Here is a 23,686-nt window from a genome sequence, read left to right as displayed (position 1 = left end):
GTTTGAACTGTCAGTGTGGTAAGGAAAAGAAATGGAATGAAAGAGAGAATTTAGTCTTTTGAGTTTAAATAGAAAAAATTGTAGGATTATTTGACTTGGTCCAAGTTTTTCTTGAGCCAAACTTAAAGAATGTATTTTCTCTGAATAATGCTGCTCCTTTTATTTTTTTTAGGATCGAGGAGTGAAAGAAGATGAACTGCAGAGCATATTAAATTACTTACTAACAATGCATGAGGTACATTTCTGTAATTACCTATCTTTTACTGTAACCAATTGTACCAGCTCTATGGGAAGCCTGCTGTTGAGGTTAGTTTGTAGAATAACATTGATGCTTGTCATACAGGATGAAAATATTCATGATGTGCTGCAGCTGCTAGTGGCACTAATGTCCGAACATCCAGCATCCATGATACCTGCCTTTGATCAGAGAAATGGGATACGGTAAGACAGTGAAGTGAGAAAATATCTTAAAAGTAGTTCCAGTATCATCACTCTCCAGATTGCTTCTTTTTCATATAAATATCACACTTGCTGATCTTTCAAACTAAAATTTTTATTAACTTAGGCTATATTTTTTGTCAAAAACAGAGTGGTTTTGATAGCTTGGAGGAAAAAAATTTCCACTTAAGGTTTTCATAATGATATTTGAAGGTAAATGTACTGTTGTACTTGCTTCTCAATCTCAAATAGAATATGTAATTAACAAGATGCATCAAAAAGCCGAGTATCTATCTCAGAATAACTTTGAATATTCTGTCTTCAGATGTTTAACATAGTCTGGAGGGAAGAAGAGGAAAACAAGAGAAATTGTGCCCTAACCTCTCAAATTCTCTCTGAAAAGATTAAAAAAGCTATCTGTCAAATTCATATGTTTGTCTGTTTGACAGTAAAATTAATAACTGGTAATTCCCAGAGAAGTGGTATATTTGTTGTTTTCATATGCCTAATTTGGTAATGCAATTTTTTCCAGAGATTAATAATTTTCATGTTAATAATTTAATATTTATTATAGAATTTTATTTTCTGCTGTTCGGGAATCTGCCTCCTGATAAGTTCAGGCTTTGTTTTGCCAAAATACTAAGATCTTTGTGCAAATACTTGTATTTAAAACTGTTTGAATGACAATGCTAGTTGAAGGGAAGACTCGTACTCATGGTTAGGACTTTGTTTCCTGCCTATAGTTTGTATTCAGACGGAATTCTATTCCTGACACCTTTCGAAGAAGGGTAAGACTGATCTAGAGGATTTAAAACACCTTTATGTAACATTTGTGGTACCAATATTAAAATTGTTTGATGGTGCAGTCTCTGTGTTTAAAAGTCTGTGTTGAAAAAGTGGTGAGAATGCACAGAATTGCAACATTTAAGTGTCCAAAAAAAATGCCTTACATAGAATTAGGGTTTCATCTGCTTAGCTTGTCAGAGGACAAAAGCCTCAGAGGACATTTGATAATGGCATAAGTCCTTTCAAAAGAGGAAGATACTGTCTGCTAAAACACTCTTTAGTGCAGAAAGAGCAAAAAGAATGGCTAAAAGCTGAAGCTCAGCTAATTCAGAAAGGAAACTAAAATATCAAGTTAAAAATTTTTTGAAGAACAGTCCAGGGGAAGGGGTAATATTTTCTGTCTCTTGGTGTCTTCAAATCAAGACTGGTTTCCTTTCTGAAAGACTGTAGAATTTGTGCTTAAACCAATCATATTCATTAAATAAGTAATAAATTAAATTAGTTAAATTTGAGGCCTTTTGTAATCCAGGATTTAAAAGCACAGGGTGTATTTTTTTTCTACTTCAAATTTTGATGCAATGAGGATGCAGCTTCATAGGTGTATATGGGATTTTGTGTAACATATTGCCATATTTTAATTTTGACCAATGAGATTTCAGTGTAAATATCCTGTGATTAAATGCAGGTACCCTATCCTGTGTAGAAAGGATACTGAGTAGGGTTTTTAAGAATAAGAGCAGATTTTCAGGAGCATCCAGGTACTCCAAGAAACTCCAGGATGTGACCTTATGTGCTCCAATCTGCTTCTCTTGTCTTCAGCTACAACTGCTCAGACTGTCTTATTTTATTTGATTGTTCCAAGGTAGAGGTATGACAGAAGGTTGTCGCTTTCTGTTACAAAACATGGAACTGAACCAGAAGACACCATGTCTGTAACCTAAAGAATTCATAATCAAACTCTTGCGCTGTGCTCGGTGCTTTCAGTATATCCTTTCATTTTGTGTAAATTGCTATTTTTATAGTTTTATTTATTAAGAAATATCCCTGTTCAGTGAAATACAATCTATATATGTGAAGTTTAGTAATAAATTGAAAAAACTTTTTGAATTTGTTTTTCTTTTTTAGAGTTCTTTATAAATTATTGGCTTCCAAAAGCGAGAGTATATGGGTTCAAGCTTTGAAGGTTCTTGGATATTTTCTTAAACACTTGGGTCATAAGTAAGTGTGGTTTTAAAATTGTTATAGTGATGTATTTAAGTTCACAATTCTTCTTGTCTTTTTGTCATGATTACTGTATATTCTTTGACAGTCTTTAGGAATTACTTAAAATTGTTAGGTTTTCTGATTAATATTTTCACCTTTATACATTGGGATAAAATAAATTTTCCAGTTAACTTTTTACTACTGTGGTGTCTGAAAATATACAGTGATTGTCTGCCAAATATATGATATGCTGAAATTCAAGTCTTAAAACGATTGAAAAACATTTTCCAAAAATACATTTTATAAATGTGTATTATGTGTTTGGCTAAGGATAATAGGAAACATGTGAGTGTCATCGGAAATTTGTTGCTGGAATTTTCAGTGTCATTGCAATAAAAGTTTCAGGGCAGTACTTCTAAAAATAGCTTTTAAATGATGGGAAAAATGAAATAGAAAAATGTTATTCACATGGGAAACTTTCGGAAGGAAAAGCAAACAGACTAAGTAAATGATCATTAAAAAAGGAGGTAAGGACATACCTACCTCTATGCAAGAAATATTCACATATAAAATGTGACACGAAATAAACGTACTTAGTCTCTTCTTCCAAATTTTGGTGTTAAGAAAGAATTAAAAAGCATGCAGTGCTGTGTAATCTGCTGCTGCTCACTTTTCCCCTTCTGCGTGTGGTGCTTAACTGTCTGCCAGGGTTAACCCACAACAATATTCCAGTGGGAGACTGTGCAGTATAAAAATTAACCGTGTGCTTCACAAGAGACATCATCATGTAAAACCTCCTTAGAAGGGAAAGGAGCTAGGAGTCCAGCCAGAATGCGGTATTGCTAGACATGCTTTTCTCAGTAAGATCAATAAAGTATGACTGTATAATTGAGAGACAGTTAGCTGAGAATATGCTCCCAAATGGGATTTTTCTTTTGGGATCCAGGAAGCCAAATAGTGTTCTGGGAATTAATAAAGCAAATTGACAGTCCACTCGAGAATCTCCAAGGGCTTTTCAAAAATTACTTACTAAAAATCATTTACGTTGATAGGAGTTGGATTAAGTAAGATAGACCAGATGAAGGTTTGACTTGTGCAGAAGCCTGGTTGTGTCCAAATAAGTACATTTGTTTAAAATATTTATCACTTATCCAGTAAATCAAGTAGCAAACTCTGTCAGTGCAACATTACAGAAAAAGAAAAGTGAGATTTTTCAGAAGCCGAAATTTCATTTCCCGGTCCTTAGCATCTAGTTGTAATTATGGATGTGTCAGTGTAGTTTCCATTGTTGAGTGAAAGTATGTACTTAGCACAAAATTAAATAACTTTATTTTTCATGTAATTGAAGTCATTGAAATCCACTTGAATACTGTGTGTAACTTTCAAAGTTTTTTTAAATTTTCCGACCTCCAAACATCTGTAAATGTTCACATTTTATGTAGACTTCAGCAAGTAAAAATGCGCACACACACACACACACACACCCCATTTTCATATCGTACAGCTAGGGCTTGTGAGGTGTGCCTATTTGTGCACGTACATATGTGTGCGTATGCATGATTTTATAAAATTGTAGTCAACTACAGGAAATTCTAAGCGATTATAAAATTATAAACTACATGAAAATATAAAGCACTTAAATTTCTGTTTCACAGTACAGGAAACAGGCATTGTATTTTAATACACTAAAGCAGAATTGCATAAAGAGATGTTATAATGTGATTTATTAAATGTAATCAATACAATATTAATAACAACTGTGTAGGTACAAAACCAGTTACCATTGCTGTAGTTCGTATACGTTCATCGCAGATTAAGCTATAGAGTGGAGGTAATTGATTCTTAGAAGCGACCAGTAACGTGTTAGATGAGAGTCTGAATAACTTAATTGATTTTTCTTTGTGATCTGTGATGATAGACTACTTTGTCTAACCTTAACAGTTGGCAAAATCCTGTTCTTTTCCTTCTCTGCCATCTTTGATTCTTTCTATGCCACCACTGAAATCATAGTCTGTTATTTACTTTTGGTTTTTATCTGCACATTTAAACCTTCCAACGAATTTTCACTTCCGTGTGCTACATCATAGCTCACAAGGTTGAATACCCATAGTTTTTCTCATAAGCAACTCATTAACTCTCTTCTGGGCACAGAAGAGTACACACTGTTATAAGTTGTTGCAACTCTCTTTTGTTGTTGTTTGAAAATTATAATGTATTGTATTAATTTGTAAAGTTCTAGAATGAATCTATGTAATTTAAACCTGTGTTATCATCAGTAATCATGAAAAGGGAGTTTCTTAGCTTTTGAATGCATAAAATTTTACAGAAACTTTATTTTATCTTATTTCATATTTTTCTGCTGCTTTAATATATTATTTTGAATAATGTTTTTATTCAAATTAATTTCATATTTCATATTTCATTACAATAGTAGATAAATTTAATGATGCAATTTACGAGAAGTACTCTTTATTTATGATGTTATATCCAATTTTAAGAGAGTACTCTTTTAGGACAGATGGAATTCACTGATGTGAGCTGCTTTCTTCTCTGCTTTTTAAGATTTGAGTAGTTTTTGATCCTAACTATGAAAGTCACTTCAATCACTTGGAATTTCATAATGTTTCAGGATTTTATTTCCTTTGCATTGTAACGTATGTTGTTCCAGGATTTAATTATTTTGGCTGCATGAGAGAATGCTATATAAAGAGAATGGCAGTACTGATAAATCTGTATGTGTTAGTATTTATGCTGGAATATCTGAGGTTGGATTGGCCTGAGCCCTTGAGAGAGAGACAAAAGATACGTTCTGCAGTGATCACATTTTAGCCAGCCTGTAAATGTCTTGAACTCTTTCAGCCTGAGTAAGGTAGAAAGGGATTCCTTTGTCTTTTTCCACTGTGAAAATCATGGAGGGTGAGAATGGTGTGTCATTTATTTTATACAAAAGCCCATCCCAAATACAGCATTACATTCTGAGAACCTTTGTGTATTACTACAATTGCATTCATATTGGGAAAGATCTTAAATGATGTTTAATTCATAATATTTACAGAATAACAAGTTTTAGAACTTTTTAGTACAACATCAAAATATTTGGCTTTTGGTTTTTTTGCATTTACTTAAAATGTTCAACATGCTTGGCATTTTCCTAATATTTTTATTTTCTCTTCCAGGCGAAAGGTTGAAATCATGCATACTCACAGTCTTTTCACTCTTCTTGGAGAAAGGTTGATGCTGCATACAAATACGGTGACCGTTACAACATACAACACGCTTTATGAGGTACAAATTATTAAACATAGAGATAGTCATCTCTATTGTAAAAATTATGACTTAATTATATTGTGACTCTGTGCTTTACAATATCCTAATTCTCAAGACTTTTGAGAAAATTTTAGATAGAAATTTTAAGAGAGTATTTCTTGGTTGAGATTGTATTTTGACATGCTTTGTATATTTTAATTAACAATGTCATAATTTTTACATAGTCTCTATAAAACTTTACATTTACAGCATTACAAAGGGTGATGGAAAAGATCCTGCTATTTAAGATGTTCATCATTTTACACAAGGAAAAAAAAAAAGTTAGTGGAGACCTGCAATTGTTCTTACTCCTCCATTGCAAAGGAAAGTACTGGAGCCAGAGAGATGCCTTTTTTCCTTTTTCTTTTTCTTTTTTGTGCCATTCCTTTCAAGTTCAGAAGATTTTGAAAAGTGCTGTTTTTCTTTTTTAACTTGTAATGCTGATAGTATGCCAAAATGGTAACTGAACACAGGCACTTTTATGTAACAGATACTGCTTGAGGCAAATATGACCTTGAAGCATTCAACTGTTTTACCAGGCTGTTGTAGAAACTTCAGTTTTGATGATGAGTAATTTTGTTAAAACAAAATATTGTCAACATCAAGTTAGTCGAAGCCTATGTCCTCGTGCCTGCAAATGCATAAAGATCACATCCAATCTTCAATTATTTTTAAAATAGTGACTTAGAATTGAACCTTTTGCAATTTCTGAGGACCTTATGCAGTAGAAAGATTTTTTTTTTTTTTTTTTTTTATGTAACAGATACTGCTTGAGGCAAAGACCTTGAAGAAGCATTCAACTGTTTTACCAGGCTGTTGTAGAAACTTCAGTTTTGATGATGAGTAATTTTGTTAAAACAAAATATTGTCAACATCAAGTTAGTCGAAGCCTATGTTTTTTTTTTTTTTTTTTTTTTTTGGTTATGCTATTATTTTTTGTTCAGTCACAAATAGGTGTAATGGCTAGATACTGAGGATTGACTCCAGAAAAGACATGGAAGACTAAAGGAGTGCTTGATATTTAGGGTTCTGAGTCTGAATGATGTAGAAAACATTCTCCTATGATTGTAAAAACCTAAATGTCATCTATTTGCCAATGACTTACTCAGACATTAAGTTCCTTTTTATTGCACGTATCTAAGCTTACCTTATGTGGTTTGACAGCTTGGGTCTCACAGTCTAGATGTAGCTGCATTCAGATTTCTGAGAGCTTCTGTGATTGGTATTCTCAGAAAATGCATAACTCAGTGACAAAATTAAAGTCCTCATGGAGTCCAGCATCCACAGACATTTACATTTGAAAAAATAGCCAGAGGAGGAGAAAAAGGAGTTAAGTGCCAGAAGTACAAAAGATTTGCCAAGGAACTGATGCAGATATTTTCCATGTTCTCTCATAAAAAGCAAAGGCATATTTATATTCTCTTTTAAATACCAATATGTAAAGACACAGTCAAAGATACTGTATTTACAACTGACATTAGTTTGATTATTGTTTACTGAATGAGCTAAATTTCTGCTTTAAAATAAATAAGAATTACTAGTGAAATGATTCTATTTTGAAATGCGTTTGCTTGAATATACTTATTGAGAATCCTATGTGAATATCATTAAATTTTTAGCTTGTCCTTAAAAATAAAGTTGCATGCATAGAACTTGTGACAGGTATCCCAGTGTGAAAGTTCTGTGGTGTTGCCTCAATACAGATGAATTAGTTTGTCAGGTACAATTCATGAAACAGGAGAATGATCTGTCTTGCTGATGTGAAGCCCCAAGATTATTCCTATGGAATGCTGTCTGTGACTGTTCCTCTTTCCTAGCTGGAGAAAACCAAGCCCACTTTTAAGAAATACTGGGTTTGGTTATGGACGGAATGTATGAGAATAACTTTTGCTGTACAGTGCTCATGAAAGAGTTTTTGATCTGTGAATGTGTAACACTATGAGAAATATGAATGAAATATCTTTAAAACACAATTATTGTATATTTAGTCAGCTAACTAAAACGTTAATTAACCAGCCACTGTACATCCATGAAAATCTTTATCCTTGCGTAGAGGAATTGCTCATTTCCATTCTTCAAGAATAAAAATATTTTATCAAAATGTTTTATAGGAAGTTACAGTGTGGCCATGGTAAATGTTCTTAACAAATTTAAAAATGAACAAAGAGATGCTGTAGCGTTTAATTAAAAATGGTAAAAGGAACTTAATATTCTATTTCAGATTTTGACAGAACAAGTATGCACTCAAGTTGTTCATAAACCGCATCCAGAGCCAGATTCTACAGTGAAAATTCAGAATCCAAGTAAGGACAATATATTATGTTTGTATGATAAATGTATTGCCTAGAGGTTGTGGGTTTTTTTTAAAGAATATGGTTCAGGAAGCGAGAACAATTCATTAGTGTATCTCAAATACATATGGGTTTCAGTTACTAATTACATTAGTTGCTGTCAGCAACTTTTTTTTTTAAATGTTGTTAAAATGTGTTACGTAACTAATTTATTCTTTCAAAGTGATTCTTAAGGTGGTGGCTACGCTGTTAAAAAACTCCACGCCAAGTGCAGAGCTGATGGAAGTTCGACGTTTGTTCTTATCTGATATGATAAAACTCTTTAGTAGTAGCAGTGAAAACAGAAGGTATGTCACTACAAATAGTATTTTCTCGTCCTTGACTTGTGGGTAATAGCAATCTGTTGTACTCTGTGTAGAGTTTTATACTGTATATTAAATGGAATATATAAAAAATAAATGGAATAGGTCTCTGGTAACTTTTCTTAGTTAAAGAAATAATACTGGGTTCTTCTGTTTAGAATATACTTTAAATTTTTATTCATCCTGAAGTATTTTTAAGTTTCTTCCCACCATTCGATGGATGTTCAGAGAAGATGTACCAAATTATTTTCTTCCTATTTTAACCATCATAATGTTAAAATAAAGAAGCTTTGTTTGGATATATTTTGACCTAATTATTTCACTTTAGATGTTTACTTCAGTGTTCAGTGTGGCAGGACTGGATGTTTTCTCTGGGATACATTAACCCTAAGAACTCTGAAGAGCAGAAGATCACAGAGATGGTTTACAACATTTTCCGTATTCTCTTGTATCATGCAATAAAATATGAATGGGGAGGCTGGAGAGTGTGGGTGGATACTCTTTCTATAGCTCATTCCAAGGTAAGAAATGGCTCGTGGATGTTTTTTTAACACTGGTAACTCCCCCAAAGGGACTAGCAATATAGGAAGATAAGCTGTAAAGTGATTTAGTGCCATCTGGTGGCTATCTCCATACATGTCAAGGTGGCTGTTTTTTGTCATCGTTGTCGATCCTTTGCTGTGAAACAATTTGTAAGCTGTATGTAATATGTTGTTAAGATTCTTGTTAGTTTTTGTCCAAGTTCATGTAGCATATATTCATCCACATAATCTGTTCTTTTCATTTTAAGGTCACATATGAGGCTCACAAGGAGTATCTAGCAAAAATGTATGAAGAATATCAAAGGCAAGAGGAAGAAAACATAAAAAAGGGGAAGAAGGGGAACGTGAGCACTATCTCAGGTCTTTCCTCTCAGACAACAGGAGCAAAAGGTGGAATGGAAATTCGAGAGATAGAAGACCTTTCACAAAGCCAAAGTCCAGAAAGTGAAACGGATTACCCTGTCAGTACAGATACGAGGGACTTGCTCATGGCTACAAAGGTGTCAGATGATGTGCTTGGAAGTGCTGAGAGGTCAGGAGGAGGAGTGCATGTGGAAGTTCATGACCTTTTAGTTGATATAAAAGCTGAAAAGGTAGAAGCTACTGAAGTAAAACTTGATGATATGGATTTATCACCAGAGACACTGGTAACTGGAGAAAATGGTGCACTTGTAGAAGTTGAATCTCTTCTAGATAATGTATATAGTGCTGCTGTTGAGAAACTGCAAAACAATGTTCATGGAAGTGTGGGTATTATTAAGAAGAATGAGGAAAAAGATAATGGTCCATTAATAACTCTGGCTGATGAGAAAGATGAACCTTCTACTAACAGTACCTCATTTCTCTTTGATAAAATACCTAGTCAAGAGGAGAAACTTCTACCTGAACTTTCAAGTAACCACATTTCTATTCCAAATGTGCAAGAGGCACAGATGCATCTTGGTGTAAATGATGATTTGGGATTGCTTGCACATATGACGAGTAGTGTAGATATAACATGTGCTTCAAGTATAATAGAGGACAAGGAGTTCAAGATTCACACAACTTCAGATGGAATGAGTAGCATATCTGAGAGGGAGTTGGCTTCATCATCTAAAGGATTAGAATATGCTGAAATGACTGCCACAACTCTTGAGACAGAGTCTTCTGGTAGCAAAACTGTACCTAGTGTTGATGCAGGAAGTATAATATCAGATACGGAAAGATCTGATGATGGTAAGGAAGCAGGAAAGGAGATACGGAAGATCCAGACAACTACCACAACCCAGGTAAGTTTCAAGTGCTGTAGGCATGTATGTGTCTGATGTAATTGCTGTTCATTGCTGCTGGATAAATTAATAGTATGAGATCTGAGAGATGTTTGAAGTATATTTCTTTAATTACATGGAAGGTTTCCATCCTCCAAGCCTATTTGCTTTGAAAATGCCATAACGTGTATAAGGACTGTGAAGTCTTTCATGTTTGTATAGAAAATATGTATTGCAATTGTGGATGCTTTAGTTTTAAAAAAATAGCTAAGAGAATCTCTCATCCATTTTCCTTAGTTGTTGTGGAGAGATTAACTGATACTCTTAGAATTCTGCTTTAGACTTTCTTGTTAGTATGTCTTAAGATTAGAAATATCTGTATTTTACTATGAAATACACATTGAAGTATTCTTTACTCTTGCTGTACCTGTCTCAGAGTGTTGTCTTACAGCACTTAGTACACTGTCTTTCTTCCCATACAGGAATGCTGGCATAAATAATCTCCATATTTGATCCTAACACAAGAAAAGGAATAGTTTAGGGATAATAGAAGAAAAACTGCGACTTGATTTCCAGACCAGAGATGATTAATAAAAGAAGAAGTATCTACTTTCTTCTTGGAGATCCTGTCTTGTCCAGGTCTCCTTCTGAAAAATTCTGAAAAAATAGTGGTTTTGTGAGAGCCATAGCATTCTGAAAATGGGAAGGCCAAGGCAGAAGTCTACTCTTTGAAAGAATTTGTACTCTGTATACACAGCAAAATATAGGATCACTTTGAACTTTTAAAGCACAGAATTAATTTCCTCACTGGCATTGTTCAGAGACTGTAGCATGTAATCAAAGATTGCATTTAAGGATGTTATCAGGTGAAAGAATTGACTACCTTCAAGGTTTTACTAGCTGACTATATGTCCAGTATGTACACCAGTATTTATCTTCTAGGATTTAAAAGTCAGGCAGACTTCCTGAAACTGTGGAAGAAGAGCCAAACAAAAATTGCAAAAATTGCTCTGCCCAGTACTGTGTAGTGTGTACCAAATCATCAGAAGAAAGAGTTTCAGAGATACATTCAAGTACACTCAAAGTACGTCATCTGATAAAAGAACACAGGTCAGCCTGCCTGCTTCGTTCTTCAGGGAGACAATGCTTTCAGAAAACCTCCAGTGAATGGACATTTTAATTTAGTTAAACAACCTGTGGTTTCTAAAACAGAAACTTTCCCTTTAAAAAAAAAAAACAAACCAACAAAAACCAGTTACTCAGACCAGTGGGTTCTGACATACAGAAAGAACACTCTCTTCTAAGTCTCTCTTCTGTGGTAAGAACCTCTGTTTTGAAGAGAAAAGCAGATGGAGCTCTTGCATTCCCTAGACAAGTATTATAAGAAAAGTTGGGGGTTCTCTTGTAAGTATTTTTTTCAAAACTATGAAAATCCTCATAACATCAGTAACAGACTGTCAAGCATTGTGTAGGGATCCTTATATTTAAAAGCATTCTTTGTAATAAAGAACAAGCCCTGAAAGCTCTCGATAGGAATAGTATATCTATTACCATCAGTTCCCAAACACCTTATGTTAAGTCTTAAAATTAAGACTGTTAATACCATGGAAACTGATAAATGGAATGAATGGAGGCTAGCAAGAAAAAGGAGCACTCAGTTTTTATTTTGAAATGTGGATCTTTGTTTAAAGAGTAAAATAATAATGAAATGCTAGTATTCATTTGCTATGTACATATATGCACCCATAAACACAGTGAATTTGAAAGATAAATTTTTAATGAAAAAGATAATCTGACTTTGTACTAGCTAGTGTAGAAAATCCTGTTGGTGTGACTTCAGGACTTTTCTGTTCTTTAACCTCTTTTCTCAATGAATTTCACCTATAACAGTTGAATTATAAAAATGTAAATTCCTCAAGCCTATTATTATTTGTTAGGATTAAAATCATACATAAATCTTAATGAGCTTTTATCAGATCATTGTAAGATAGGAGAAACAAAATGTTTTCCAAATGTTTTACTCTTAGCTACTCACAAAATTCCTAATATATCATTTGGATTGCAAATTATTTACAAACTGTGTACTCTTCAAGAGTCTGACTCTACAAGTTATTTATCTCCCTTGATTCTCCATATACTGCTTAAATCACAGTTATTTCCCACTAAAATAAATTATAAACTACAATGAATTGATTTAAGTCTGTAGCCATTATTATCTCTTAAATAATTTTCTTAAAAACAATTATCAACAGTGTACCCACCGGAATTGTTGTTATCCTCTAATCTCTTCTTTGGGTGTTTCGAAATACCCTGTGAACTGTAAACCGTCCATAGTTAAATCTTTTCTGTTTAAATGAAGTTAACCTTAATAAAAAAAGATGGAAATATGTATTAAATAAAACATAAATCAAGCATTATTCTTCTCATGAGTAAAAAGCAATGTTACTTTTAACATGTCTACAGTGGAGCCGGAGGTTGGAGTTTTGATTGCAGCATGCATGGGAACTGCCACATTAGATTTGATCTCTTTGAGACCACTGAAAACACTGAAAATGACTTAAACACTGGCCACCCAAGTGTAGATAGTTGGGTTTCATGGTGGTTTATGCAATGCACATCAAAGCCCATTCTTGCAAATACAGTATTATTGGCTAGATAAAAGCTTTCCTGTTATGGTACAATTATGATACCATTACTGCTGCTGACATGACAACTACCTGTAGTTGTACCCAAAAGAAAACAAGTGGTATGTGAATGGATTGTATTCAAATTCTCTAAAACCGATCTACAATCAGCTCCCCACCTTATCAGTAAGAAGTAAGCTGTCTTGTTGAAACGGACTGAAAGAAAGCAACAGCTTGCACAACAAAGTAGAGATGGGAACTCCTGCTTACTTCTAAGAAGAGTTAATGCCTTTATCAATAGTAGATCAAAAATTGAAGAATATAAAATTAACTCCTTCCTATGGTCCCAACTAGGAAAGACTGAAAATAGAATTGAAAGCACTATGCAGAAGATTCATGCAAAAAAATCAAATCTTAGATAAGTCTAAGAAAAAAAGAAAATAATAATTTAAAGATAACTTTAAGAAAAACACAGGAAATGAAAGCAACAATAACAATTTTGATCCCAATAGGTCAAATTGAATGAAGGAAACCTGCCCTGCTCTCAAAATGCTGGCTACAGAAGATCAAAATCAGACTAAAGATCTAAGCTTTCCAGCTCAACGCCAATGCCATGTCCATTTTTACATTGCTAGCACAAAATATTTCATAAATGTCTTTTTGCTTTTAAATGTCCAGATTTAAAACAGTGTGCTGAGATCAGGAAATGAATATGTGAGCAAAGCAAGTATATTTTCCATTTTGCCAGTTTTAAGCTAGTCTAAAGTCACTTTAAAATAATTTCAAGGATCAGACTTTGTATTTCTTCCTTTCAGAGATGTTGCACATTATAAGTAATTTTGTTGTTATGAATATTTGCCTCAAATTCAGTCAAAATGTTTGTTCTTTACTACTTTTTCCTTCACGGTATTCTCTATCATATCCTCTATGTGTATCTTTTACTTTTGTCTTTAATCACCAAGTGGAAACAGTCTTGACTATGTAGGTATTGAAAGGGAATGAAATGCACATCCACCACGTGTTGGGAGAATCTAAAGAATGTCCTGAGGATCCATAAAACTGTTAACCAATTAACAAAGTGTAACAAAATTGGCAAAATGAGATTTGGGAGACTAGACTTGATTCTCTAATGATCCTGCTAAAAAGACCAGGTAAATAAATTGGTTTTGGAAAATGAGGAGCTGTCTAAAAGTACACTGATTCCTTGAAGCCATCACTGTGTAGTTTGTCCATGTTTAGAGTCAAATATTCAAAGAAAATTGTGTTATCAGCACAAAAGAATAGTTGTTTCCTACAAAAAAAGTCTTGTCACCGCTGATGTTGTATGTGCTGCATTTGGTCTTTTCTGTAATACTTCAAGTGAAGAACCTGAGTGTAAAACATTGGTGAATAGCTGAAAGGAAGGCCAGCCGTAGCCCCTCAGTGCTGATTGATTTGAATTGGAGCAAATCCTTTACTGAAGGATACTGCCTGCCTTGGAATATCAATATCTCCTGTAGTTTGTGCTCAAGTCCAGTTTTAGCCCATCCTTTCTCAAATTATGTGATCCATTCAAAAACACATTACAAAAAGTTAACATGATTTTTGAACTCCTTATTGATGTAGGCGGTACAGGGTCGATCCGTCACCCAGCAAGACCGGGATTTACGTGTTGACTTGGGATTTCGAGGAATGCCAATGACGGAAGAGCAGCGACGACAGTTTAGTCCAGGCCCACGCACAACTATGTTTCGTATTCCAGAGTTTAAATGGTCTCCTATGCACCAGCGGCTCCTGACAGACTTGCTTTTTGCACTAGAAACAGATGTACATGTTTGGAGAAGGTAGATGGTTGTTTCTTCTTTAACTCCTGTTTTGCGTTTCCATCAACAAGGAAAAATTAGCTGCGTTGTAGAGGGGATGTTACTGGGATAGTGGAAAGGGAAAGAGTTGGTGTTAGCTGAAGTGCCCTTCTGTATCTTGTATCTTCTTTTTTCACCCCTTCCCAGCCTGTAACAGCTCTATTTCACAGGTAACAATTTCTGTTTTCTTGAGAGATTGTATAACTCACACACACCTAACTAAACTGAGCTGCTCTTTCAGCTTATGTTTAGTGTTAGAATCTGCTGCTTCTGTTTCAGACATGAGGAAGACTTGTGTGTCTGCTAATGGCCATTTTTTCAACTGATCAATTAAAAGAGAGCTTCTCTACCTGCAAACCTTATAAATAAAAACTCTTTCCTATAACATTTTCTAAGGAATCACTCTTTCTAGTTGACAAATTTTTTTTTGCATGCCAGCTCCTGGTTAAGTTAGTCTCGGTGGTTATGTTATATTTTATGACAGCAATGTGATTTCCTAGGTTTTTTGTATACTTTAACAGAGATACTCAATAACATTGTTATCAGAGCCCTTAGGTGTACCAGACAATATTTAATCTAATTTCCAGGACAGAATCGGTCATTTTCAGAAAACTTGAGCATAATTATATCCAAGGACCAATTTATATAGCATTTAATTTCCAGTTTGGTGAACTGTTCTGTGATAGTCACTAGGAAATAGACAATTTTGATTTTTTTTTTTTGGCCAAATATGTGGAAGGGGTTTGTACTTTGTGTTTAGGTAATGTTTGGAGGTTAAAGTTCAGTTTGTATATTTTCAACTGAAGCCCCTAATTTTTGTTTGCTGACTGGCCACAATGTTGTTTTGGGAACAGCTTACTTGTAGACTGAGTATTTCGCAATATTTTCACACACTGTTTTATATTTTGGGGGAGTGACTGTTTCATGGGACAATTTCTCACCAATTAGGAGTTGCTGAGATTTCAGCTAATCTTATTATCATCTGTGGCTTGCAAAGCTATTGCTAATGCTAAGTTTAATATTAGGAAATAAAGTTAATATTAGATCAAGGTATCACCATATTATCAAATTTCTCCTTTAAACACTAGCAGGTGTTATCATTAGGTGTTATCAAGGGTGCTTCAAATGGCACTGGTGCAGTATGGTGAACTCTTAATATTAAATAATAACTTTCACGCTGAAGAAACAACCCTCCTGCTTTCAGCAGAACTGCCTGTGAAGTGAAGTACTGGTTGATGGGAATAGAAGTTTATGAGCCATTGTTCTCAACTGGATATCTGAAACTAATCCTGGTGTGAAAATAGATAGCAATCAATTTGTTCATTAGACTAGTCCTGTTCATATTTTTAGACAATTTACATGCAAAGTTTTGTAGACAAGATTTTGCCTTTATATCAAAGAAACAGTCACGGTCTGGTTGCAAAGAATAAATTTAACTAAACTTTTATTTTAACTGTTTGGTTTTAATCCATCCTTTCTTCTGTTCTTGCAGCCACTCCACAAAGTCTGTGATGGACTTTGTCAATAGCAATGAAAATATTATTTTTGTACACAACACAATACACCTCATTTCCCAGATGGTAGACAATATTATTATTGCTTGTGGAGGAATTTTACCATTGCTGTCAGCAGCCACATCCCCAACTGTAAGTACAATATTTCCACCTAGTGGTCATATTAGAAATTGTTTTTACTAATACAAACCACTATTTGCAGATGACTTTTCTTCTTTAGAGACTCCTGTCCCCTATCTGCTAATTCCTTCAAAAAAATTAAATTTATAATCCAAACTGTTAAGCTTTGATATACAGAGTGTTTATAATATTTTGCATTTGAAATGCTAATTGTATTAGAGAAGTAGTACTAAGTAAGAATAATATTTCATAGATGTTTGAAAGAGAAGACCATTAGGATCATGGTTACAAATCATGATTACTGTAACAAAATTACATGCTTCATGATGGCTAGTCATTGATATTCATAAATCTGTTTTGCATGGCCACCATTTGTTTGCATGCCAAATCATATCAGAAGTCGTCCCCTTGCTACTCTGTTTACTTCTTCCTTCAGTAGGTCCTGACCTTTGTTTCCTTTTTTTTTTTTTTTTAAAATTTTTTTTTTAAATAGGCTGATATTTTTATCCACTCCGATGTTCTTAGTAAGCTGTAATTTCTTAGGTGATCACAGTTCAGGCAGGCAGAGTAGCCTAATAGAATGCTTCATGAAAAAGGGAGAAATAATTTGTAAATATTGCTTTATTGTCAATAGTAATTACAGTATTTGAATGTGATGCCTTGTCTGTGCATATAATGTCTGTAACTATTTCTTTCATACTAAATGTTTTACCTTGAACGTCCCGTAAGCATTTGCAGTTAGTATTGGTCTTTGAAAGGGGAGAAAATGAGGCCAAAAAGGGACAAAGAAGCTCCTCTGAAGTAATGTGGCTAGTAGACACCGGAGGCTACAAATGTGGTTTGGCAGTAAAAGCTCAATTCCTTGTTGTCGTGGTTTAACCTCAGTCGGCAACTGAGCACCCCCCAGCCGCTCGCTCACTACCTCCCACCCCCCACCCCCCGCGGTGGGATGGGGGAGAGAATCGGAAGAGTAAAAGTGAGAAAAACTCGTGGGTTAAGATAAAAACAGTTTAATAATTGAAATAAAATAATAATAACAATAATAATAATAATGTAATAATAATAATACACAAAGCAAGTGATGCACAGTACAATTGCTCACCACCCGCCGACCGATGCCCAGCCAGTCCCCGAGCAGCGGCCCCCCCGGCCAGCTTTCCCCAGTTTATGTACTGAGCATGACGTCCCATGGTATGGAATGTCCCTTTGGCCAGTTTGGCTGTGCCCCCTCCCAGCTTCTTGTGCACCTCCAGCCTTCTCAGTCGGTAGAGCATGGGAAGATGAAAGGTGGTTGACTAGTGTAAGCACCACTCAGCAACAACTAAAACATCAGTGTGTTATCAACATTATTCTCATCCTAAATCCAAAACACAGCACTGTACCAGCTACTAGGAAGGAAATAAACTCTATCCCTGCTGAAACCAGGACACTTGTTCTAGCCATTCAGCAATTGAGGTTACTTTACTTTGCCTCTACTATTCTAGTTAGATAGCGAAAAAACCTGTTTTGCATGATTTTATTTGAAAGGTGTGACTGTATGGGCTAGCAATTGGCTAAACATTAATATCACTTTCAGCCAGGCAATTAATGGTTAAATGCTGTGTCTTCACTATTTTCACTGTGTTAACTGGGAAAATATTTGCTATAAGCAAAAGTGCAAGACTCGCAGGAAAGACTTCAGTTCTCTGTAGTCACAAGAATGACATCAAGGTTGCTGAATAAAAGATTTTGCAAGTGCTTCATTGTAAATATTGACAAGGATGAGAGAGTACACACCAAGCCATCTTGAGATGCAGGCTGTACTATTGGTCTTTAGATAAAAGGACATTGGGAGGTATTTTTTAAAACAAACCTTTTAGACATCATTTGAAAATGAAGATGTTTTCTTTGCCATCTTTTATATAAAAATATAAAACAGGCACAGAATTAATTAGGTTGCAAGTCCATTGAATGGTCTTGGTGTCTTGTAGCTCTTATCCTGGTTTATGACACTGCAGAGCCATTCCGTAGAATAATAATTTTGCAGTTCACCATTTCCCTCTGTTCTGGATAATAAATATGTATGTGTGTGTGCATGTATAGATAGATAGCTGATACAGCTTTATAAATTACACATCCGTTTGTTGAAATATTGTGTGTTGATACTGCCTTGCTACAATAGCAGTGATTTTCATGCATTGATACAACAGACTACATGTTCAAATTTGTGTACTATGCATGCATTTCTCCACTACATGGGGACTGTGTGTACTACTTCAATGCTCAATTCTTCTATCTTTTTAGGATAATAAAATAAAAATAAATTGTGAAATAAACTAATTCACTAAAAGATCAGTAGCTGGCCTCAAACTGAATTAATTCTACTCTGTGAAATTAAAAAAGAAAAAGTGATTACTTTTGTCCCAGATGTACAGGGAGAGTGGGGAGAAGTAATTGATAAAATCACAAACTAACTTCACCTGGAAATAAACGTTACCATCTAGATGATGAATCACTTCCACCTAGCAGAGAGCTTCTTCCCTCCCATTCAACTCCATTCCTGTTCCGTCATTGCCTGTCCATAAACATTAGGAGGAAGGTGGATTTATTCATCATTGTGACAGATACAAAAAGCCCAGCATGTCCTTCTTCCTTCTTAGAGAAGGTGCTCTCCCTCAATATTGTTCTGGATCACAGTTATGAAGGGACCAGATGCCCTGTTGGGCATCAGACCACTTCTTCATATCCATCATATGATGAACGAAAAGTTTTGTACTGATTCTCGGACTTGTAATACTTTTGCATCCTTGAACTGCTGTGGAGAAAGTGGACGGACTGCTGGTTAGGAATATATTTCTTCTCAGTCTTGAAAGGGCGAAGTAGTCCAGTGCTTACAATCAGTTACAGAAGACTCTGTCTCACTCTCCTCCTTCCAAGAGCTGCTAACTGGAAGAGAGAAGAGATCTGAAACAGGAAGATTTATGTAACGTCTCCACTGCATAAAAACACTTACAGCAGGGCTTCTAGTGACACTTTCTTGCCAGAGTAACTCTCAAGGGAGGAAAGAGCCAATACTCTTTTTCCCTCACTGATTCAAAGAATCGCAGAATCGCAGAATGGATGAGACTGGAAGGGACCTCTGGAGGTCATCTGATCCAACCCCTCTGCTCAGGCAGGGCCACCAAGAGCCAGTTGCCCAGGACTGTGTTCAGATGGCTTTTGAGTATCTCTGAGGATGGAGACTCTGCCACCTCCCTGGGCAACCTGTGCCAGTGCTCGGTCACCCTCACAGCGAAAAAGTGTTTCTTGATTTTCAGATGGAACCTGCTGTGTTTTAGTTAATTATATTAATGATTTTTTTTCTTCCCCACAAGATACACAGTCCAAATTTTGTGTTACATCTCATGAATCCATTCCAACCTCAACCATTCTGTGATTCTGTGTGATTTTGTGATTCTGTAATTTAAACTGGGCATGGTATTGTAAGTCCAGTCAAGCAGTACTGCACTACTCTTGCAAAAGCAAGCTGTCCACGTGTTACATGAGCTGCCTTACTGGGTCAGCCCAAGGGCCCGGTTGGTTTAGCATTCTGCCTCCAACAGTGACTGTTTGCAGCTTACATCAAAATACCGAAGTCTGAGCAAGTGTATTGATTGCTCTAATGATACTTCGTTTCAGCATTTAGGATTTTAACAGCTAGAGAGAGTGTCTGGGCTGTCACGTTTAATAACTACTGAGGAGTTTATCCTTCTAGACTTTATCTAATCTTTTTTGAAGCTACTTACGCTTTTAGCCTCCATAATATCCTATGGCATTGAGTGTGACAAAGTAATTATATAACCTTTGAAGCACTTCTTGTCTTTGTTTTTTTAAGTCTGCTTAAATGTATAAAGTCAGTATGTGTCTTTCTGTTTATGCTATGAAAGGAGTGGTTAATCGCGTCTTTATTCGTCTCCATATCATTTATGACTTCGTAGGCTTGAGTCATATCTCCTGGTGTGCCTGTTTGAATCCATAGAGTCTTCATCTTGTTTAGTCTGTCTGTCTTTGAAAGCCTCTGATCCTCCATATCTCTATTCTGCAGAGCTTTTCTGGGGTATCAGAACCCTCACATTTTGTAGATACTGTAGAATACATATATTCAGTTTATCAACAAGTATGAGCTCGTTTTACTTCATTTCTTCCTTTTTTACTTTCATGAATGGTGACTCTTAAGTATTCCCACTCAAGGCCTTTTGGGCCCATATTGAAATTTTAAAGTAGTAATTCTTACTTATTTCCTCCTAGTGTGCTGTATTTGTGGCATAGGACATGTCATTTACATGTACTTCTAAAAATAAATTTACTTTTTGGTCTGGAATAATGAAATATGAGAGCAAAAAGGCTATAGAATAGACAGCAAAGGTTGTTCCACCCTTTTACTTGGGGATGATAAAACAGGATGGAATTCAGGAGGAGAGTAGGGCAAATTTACGTATCCGCTTGATGTACTCACATGTGGACTAGGTTTCTAGCCAGTGGAGATCTACTCAATAGAAGCAAATGATTCAGCTGTCTCTGATGTTGACATCTAGTGGCTGGTCAGCCAGATCCCTGTAGGGTCCATCAACTGCAATGGTTGTTGACCTGGAGCTGAATCCAGCCTCTTTTTACAAGGTAGCTTACTTGTTTTCTAACGGAGAAGATGACAGACAGAAACACACAATTCCTTTGTCGATCTCACAGTCCTACTTATCCACAGTTCCTTGACTTCAGTGTGTCAGTCTGAGTTCAAGCAAGGCCTCATCCTGGGCTGTTGGTTCTTGAACGGTCCTAAATGTCTGTTACAAAACTCTCTTCTCAACAATTTGCTATAGAGTTAGTTGTTATTACATGCGTCCCATTGCCTCTCATTTTTTTAAAGGCATTTCACATATTTCTCATTAGTAGAATAGGTACTGGATATTGGATGCTTGAATTAATTAAGGCTATATGCAGAAAAGAACCAAGAGATAAATTTAGCAAAATGACTTTCAGAATATTGGAGGAATTGCAGATTATTTTTTTTTCTTTCATGCAACAGATTCTGTATTGTGTTCCCTCCCTTGCTGAAAAAGCAGTATCATCACCTTTCTTTAAAAAGATGAATGTTTGGGGAATTTCCCATTTCAAAAAGACTTTTTCCTTTGCATAGTTAGGATTTGTAGTGAAATGGCAACTCTGGGCTGGGTGGAAAATTACTCCATGATCCCTTGTCGGCTGTAGAACAGGCAATCTTAATTATGGTATTTCCTCACTATTGAATTCTTGTAATAGAAATCTGCCTTTTGCCTTGGTTTTTTAATCCAGACTAGGACGATCTGAGTAGTGCTGCGAATAGGAGCCTTTAAATATGAATAGGAAGAAGAAAAGAAAAAATGCATTATCTGTGAAAACAAACCACTCGCAAATCTGTGCATGATTGAAGAGTAGAGTGAAGGTTATATGTTTGTATGGAATACAAGGGAAAGTTTACTGTAATTCACAGTAATCTATTTCCACATGTTTTAGTGTTTCCCTTGATTTCAATTCTATATCACCTCTGTCTCAGGGTCTGTACAAGGACTTGGTTCAAATGCTGGTGTGTTTAAAGGGTTGTCAATTGTATATGTGAAACGATTTGAAGTGGAAGTAAATATATATATAAATATATATAAAAATATAACCAGTTTTGTTATTTTACAATATAAGCTGGAGTGTGTCCCACTGTTGATTCTGATGTCTCACTTATCAAATTGGGGGATAATAGATAACTCTGCCAATATTATAGGTAGGTCATAAAATATAAAATACTGATTTCCTTTTTTTTTTTTTTTTTCTTTCTGGTGAGGAGGTCTTTGAAGCTTTTTTTTAATTACAGCTATAAAGAAGACATTTTTAAGATGGTGTACAAGTGTGAAAAAAGCCTATTTGGGGACCTGTAAGGAAAAAGGTTTGCAGAAGATGCTTTCTGTTAATAGCAGCTGGTTGCCAGATAAAACACTTTGTGTACAAGCTAGGAACTTGAAATAATCATTGCTTACTACAAGGGTAGCAGCTGTGACAAGGACTTGAGGACATTGAGTAAGGCAAAAGAAATTTGAGGAGTTGAAAAATATGTGACAATTGAGAGTAAATTTCCAGACCCCTTGCAACTGGTTTGTTTTTCCACTTAGTCTATGAAGTCGTAATTCTAATTCTTGCTTGCAGCATTTAAAACAGCAGCTCTCAAATTGTGTTCTGAGGGCTGGTGCTATACAAATGGCTGTCTACAAAACTCAATGAAACATTTAAAAACAACCTTATTAGGTCTGTGGATAAAAAGCCAAGATGAGATATTTTTCTGTATGTCCTGTGTATAGTGTTAGCATTGTCGTCATCATGTTCATGACTCATGTGATGCCACAGGTGCTGTGTGATCTATAACAATTCTGAGAATCAACAATGGCACACTGATGTAAAAATTGTCAGCTAGTAATTGAGAGAAAATAGCCATAGGTTAATTCTCGAGGTGCATCCAGCTCGACAAAAGAGGAAGACACATTTAAAAACCGGTTGAACATGGTATTTTCTGTTCCAAAAGGAAAGCAAGCAGTTTGTTTCGGCTTGTTTTTCTTTCTGTTAGATTAGTTTTTTCCACTATTTAAATGACAAAAATACTGACATACGCTTGAAAATTCAGTTTCTTTCTCTTTTTAAAACATAACTAGTGAAAACTTAAGGATTAGTTCCTAGCCCATTGTGATAAGAGAGAAAGTGCTTCTACCTAAAATTGAAACATAAAAATTTTACACAGCTGTTTAATTGTGAACATTGAAATTTGAAGACTAACTCAGTCCCAGGGGCTTAGTGAATCTTTTTTTTTTTTTTCCCTGTGGTTCAAAAGCATTCAAATATCCAGTATGATATTGGTTTAGTTTGAAGAAATCCCACCCAAATGTAATATATATAATGAGCTATGTGTTGCTTCAAAGGAAGGAGCATTATGCATGAAGAACCAGTTTGCTTTTTGTGATTTACATTTGTTTTGTCAAAGCATTTTAAACATATTTGCCTCCTCATACAAAGATTAACTACTTTATTACATTTCAGTTAAATGGCTTGTTCTAAAATACACATTTTGTTTCTATATAATCAGTGAAATCATTACTTTGGTTTACATTGCTTCACAAAATTGCTTTATGTACTATATAAAAGATGTACATTGGTTTGGAAGAATCAGCATTTACATCAACTCCATAATAATACAAGATTTACAGTTTTCCTTGTGCATAGCTATGTCTTAGAAGCCTTTTTTTTCAAATGTTCATGCTGAGCTGAAATGTTTTGGTTATAATTATATAAATTAAATAAATGTCTAATTCCAAGATACTAATTTGTTTCAATTTTACATTGTATTTTTAGTTAACGTAAATAATTTTCTTTTTCTTTTATTG

General features: G+C 35.1%; 1 protein-coding gene across 1 annotated transcript in view; it reads left to right on the top strand.

Annotated features, from left to right (window-relative positions):
- NBEA (neurobeachin) overlaps positions 1–23,686 on the top strand; it is a 437,354-nt gene that overhangs the window by 77,156 nt on the left and 336,512 nt on the right. The window contains exons 15-24 of the mRNA XM_009290267.2: positions 173–235; positions 344–441; positions 2,350–2,442; positions 5,604–5,712; positions 7,955–8,036; positions 8,248–8,371; positions 8,715–8,907; positions 9,177–10,196; positions 14,405–14,622; positions 16,133–16,286. Of these exons, the coding sequence (XP_009288542.1) occupies positions 173–235; positions 344–441; positions 2,350–2,442; positions 5,604–5,712; positions 7,955–8,036; positions 8,248–8,371; positions 8,715–8,907; positions 9,177–10,196; positions 14,405–14,622; positions 16,133–16,286 (2,154 nt within the window). The remainder of the gene's footprint in view (positions 1–172; positions 236–343; positions 442–2,349; positions 2,443–5,603; positions 5,713–7,954; positions 8,037–8,247; positions 8,372–8,714; positions 8,908–9,176; positions 10,197–14,404; positions 14,623–16,132; positions 16,287–23,686) is intronic.

This window comes from Aptenodytes forsteri, unplaced genomic scaffold (genome assembly GCF_000699145.1).
Source record: "Aptenodytes forsteri isolate BGI_AS27 unplaced genomic scaffold, ASM69914v1 Scaffold155, whole genome shotgun sequence".
Taxonomy (NCBI): domain Eukaryota; kingdom Metazoa; phylum Chordata; class Aves; order Sphenisciformes; family Spheniscidae; genus Aptenodytes; species Aptenodytes forsteri.
Note: the sequence above shows the minus strand (reverse complement) of the source record. Positions and strands in the feature narration are given on the sequence as shown.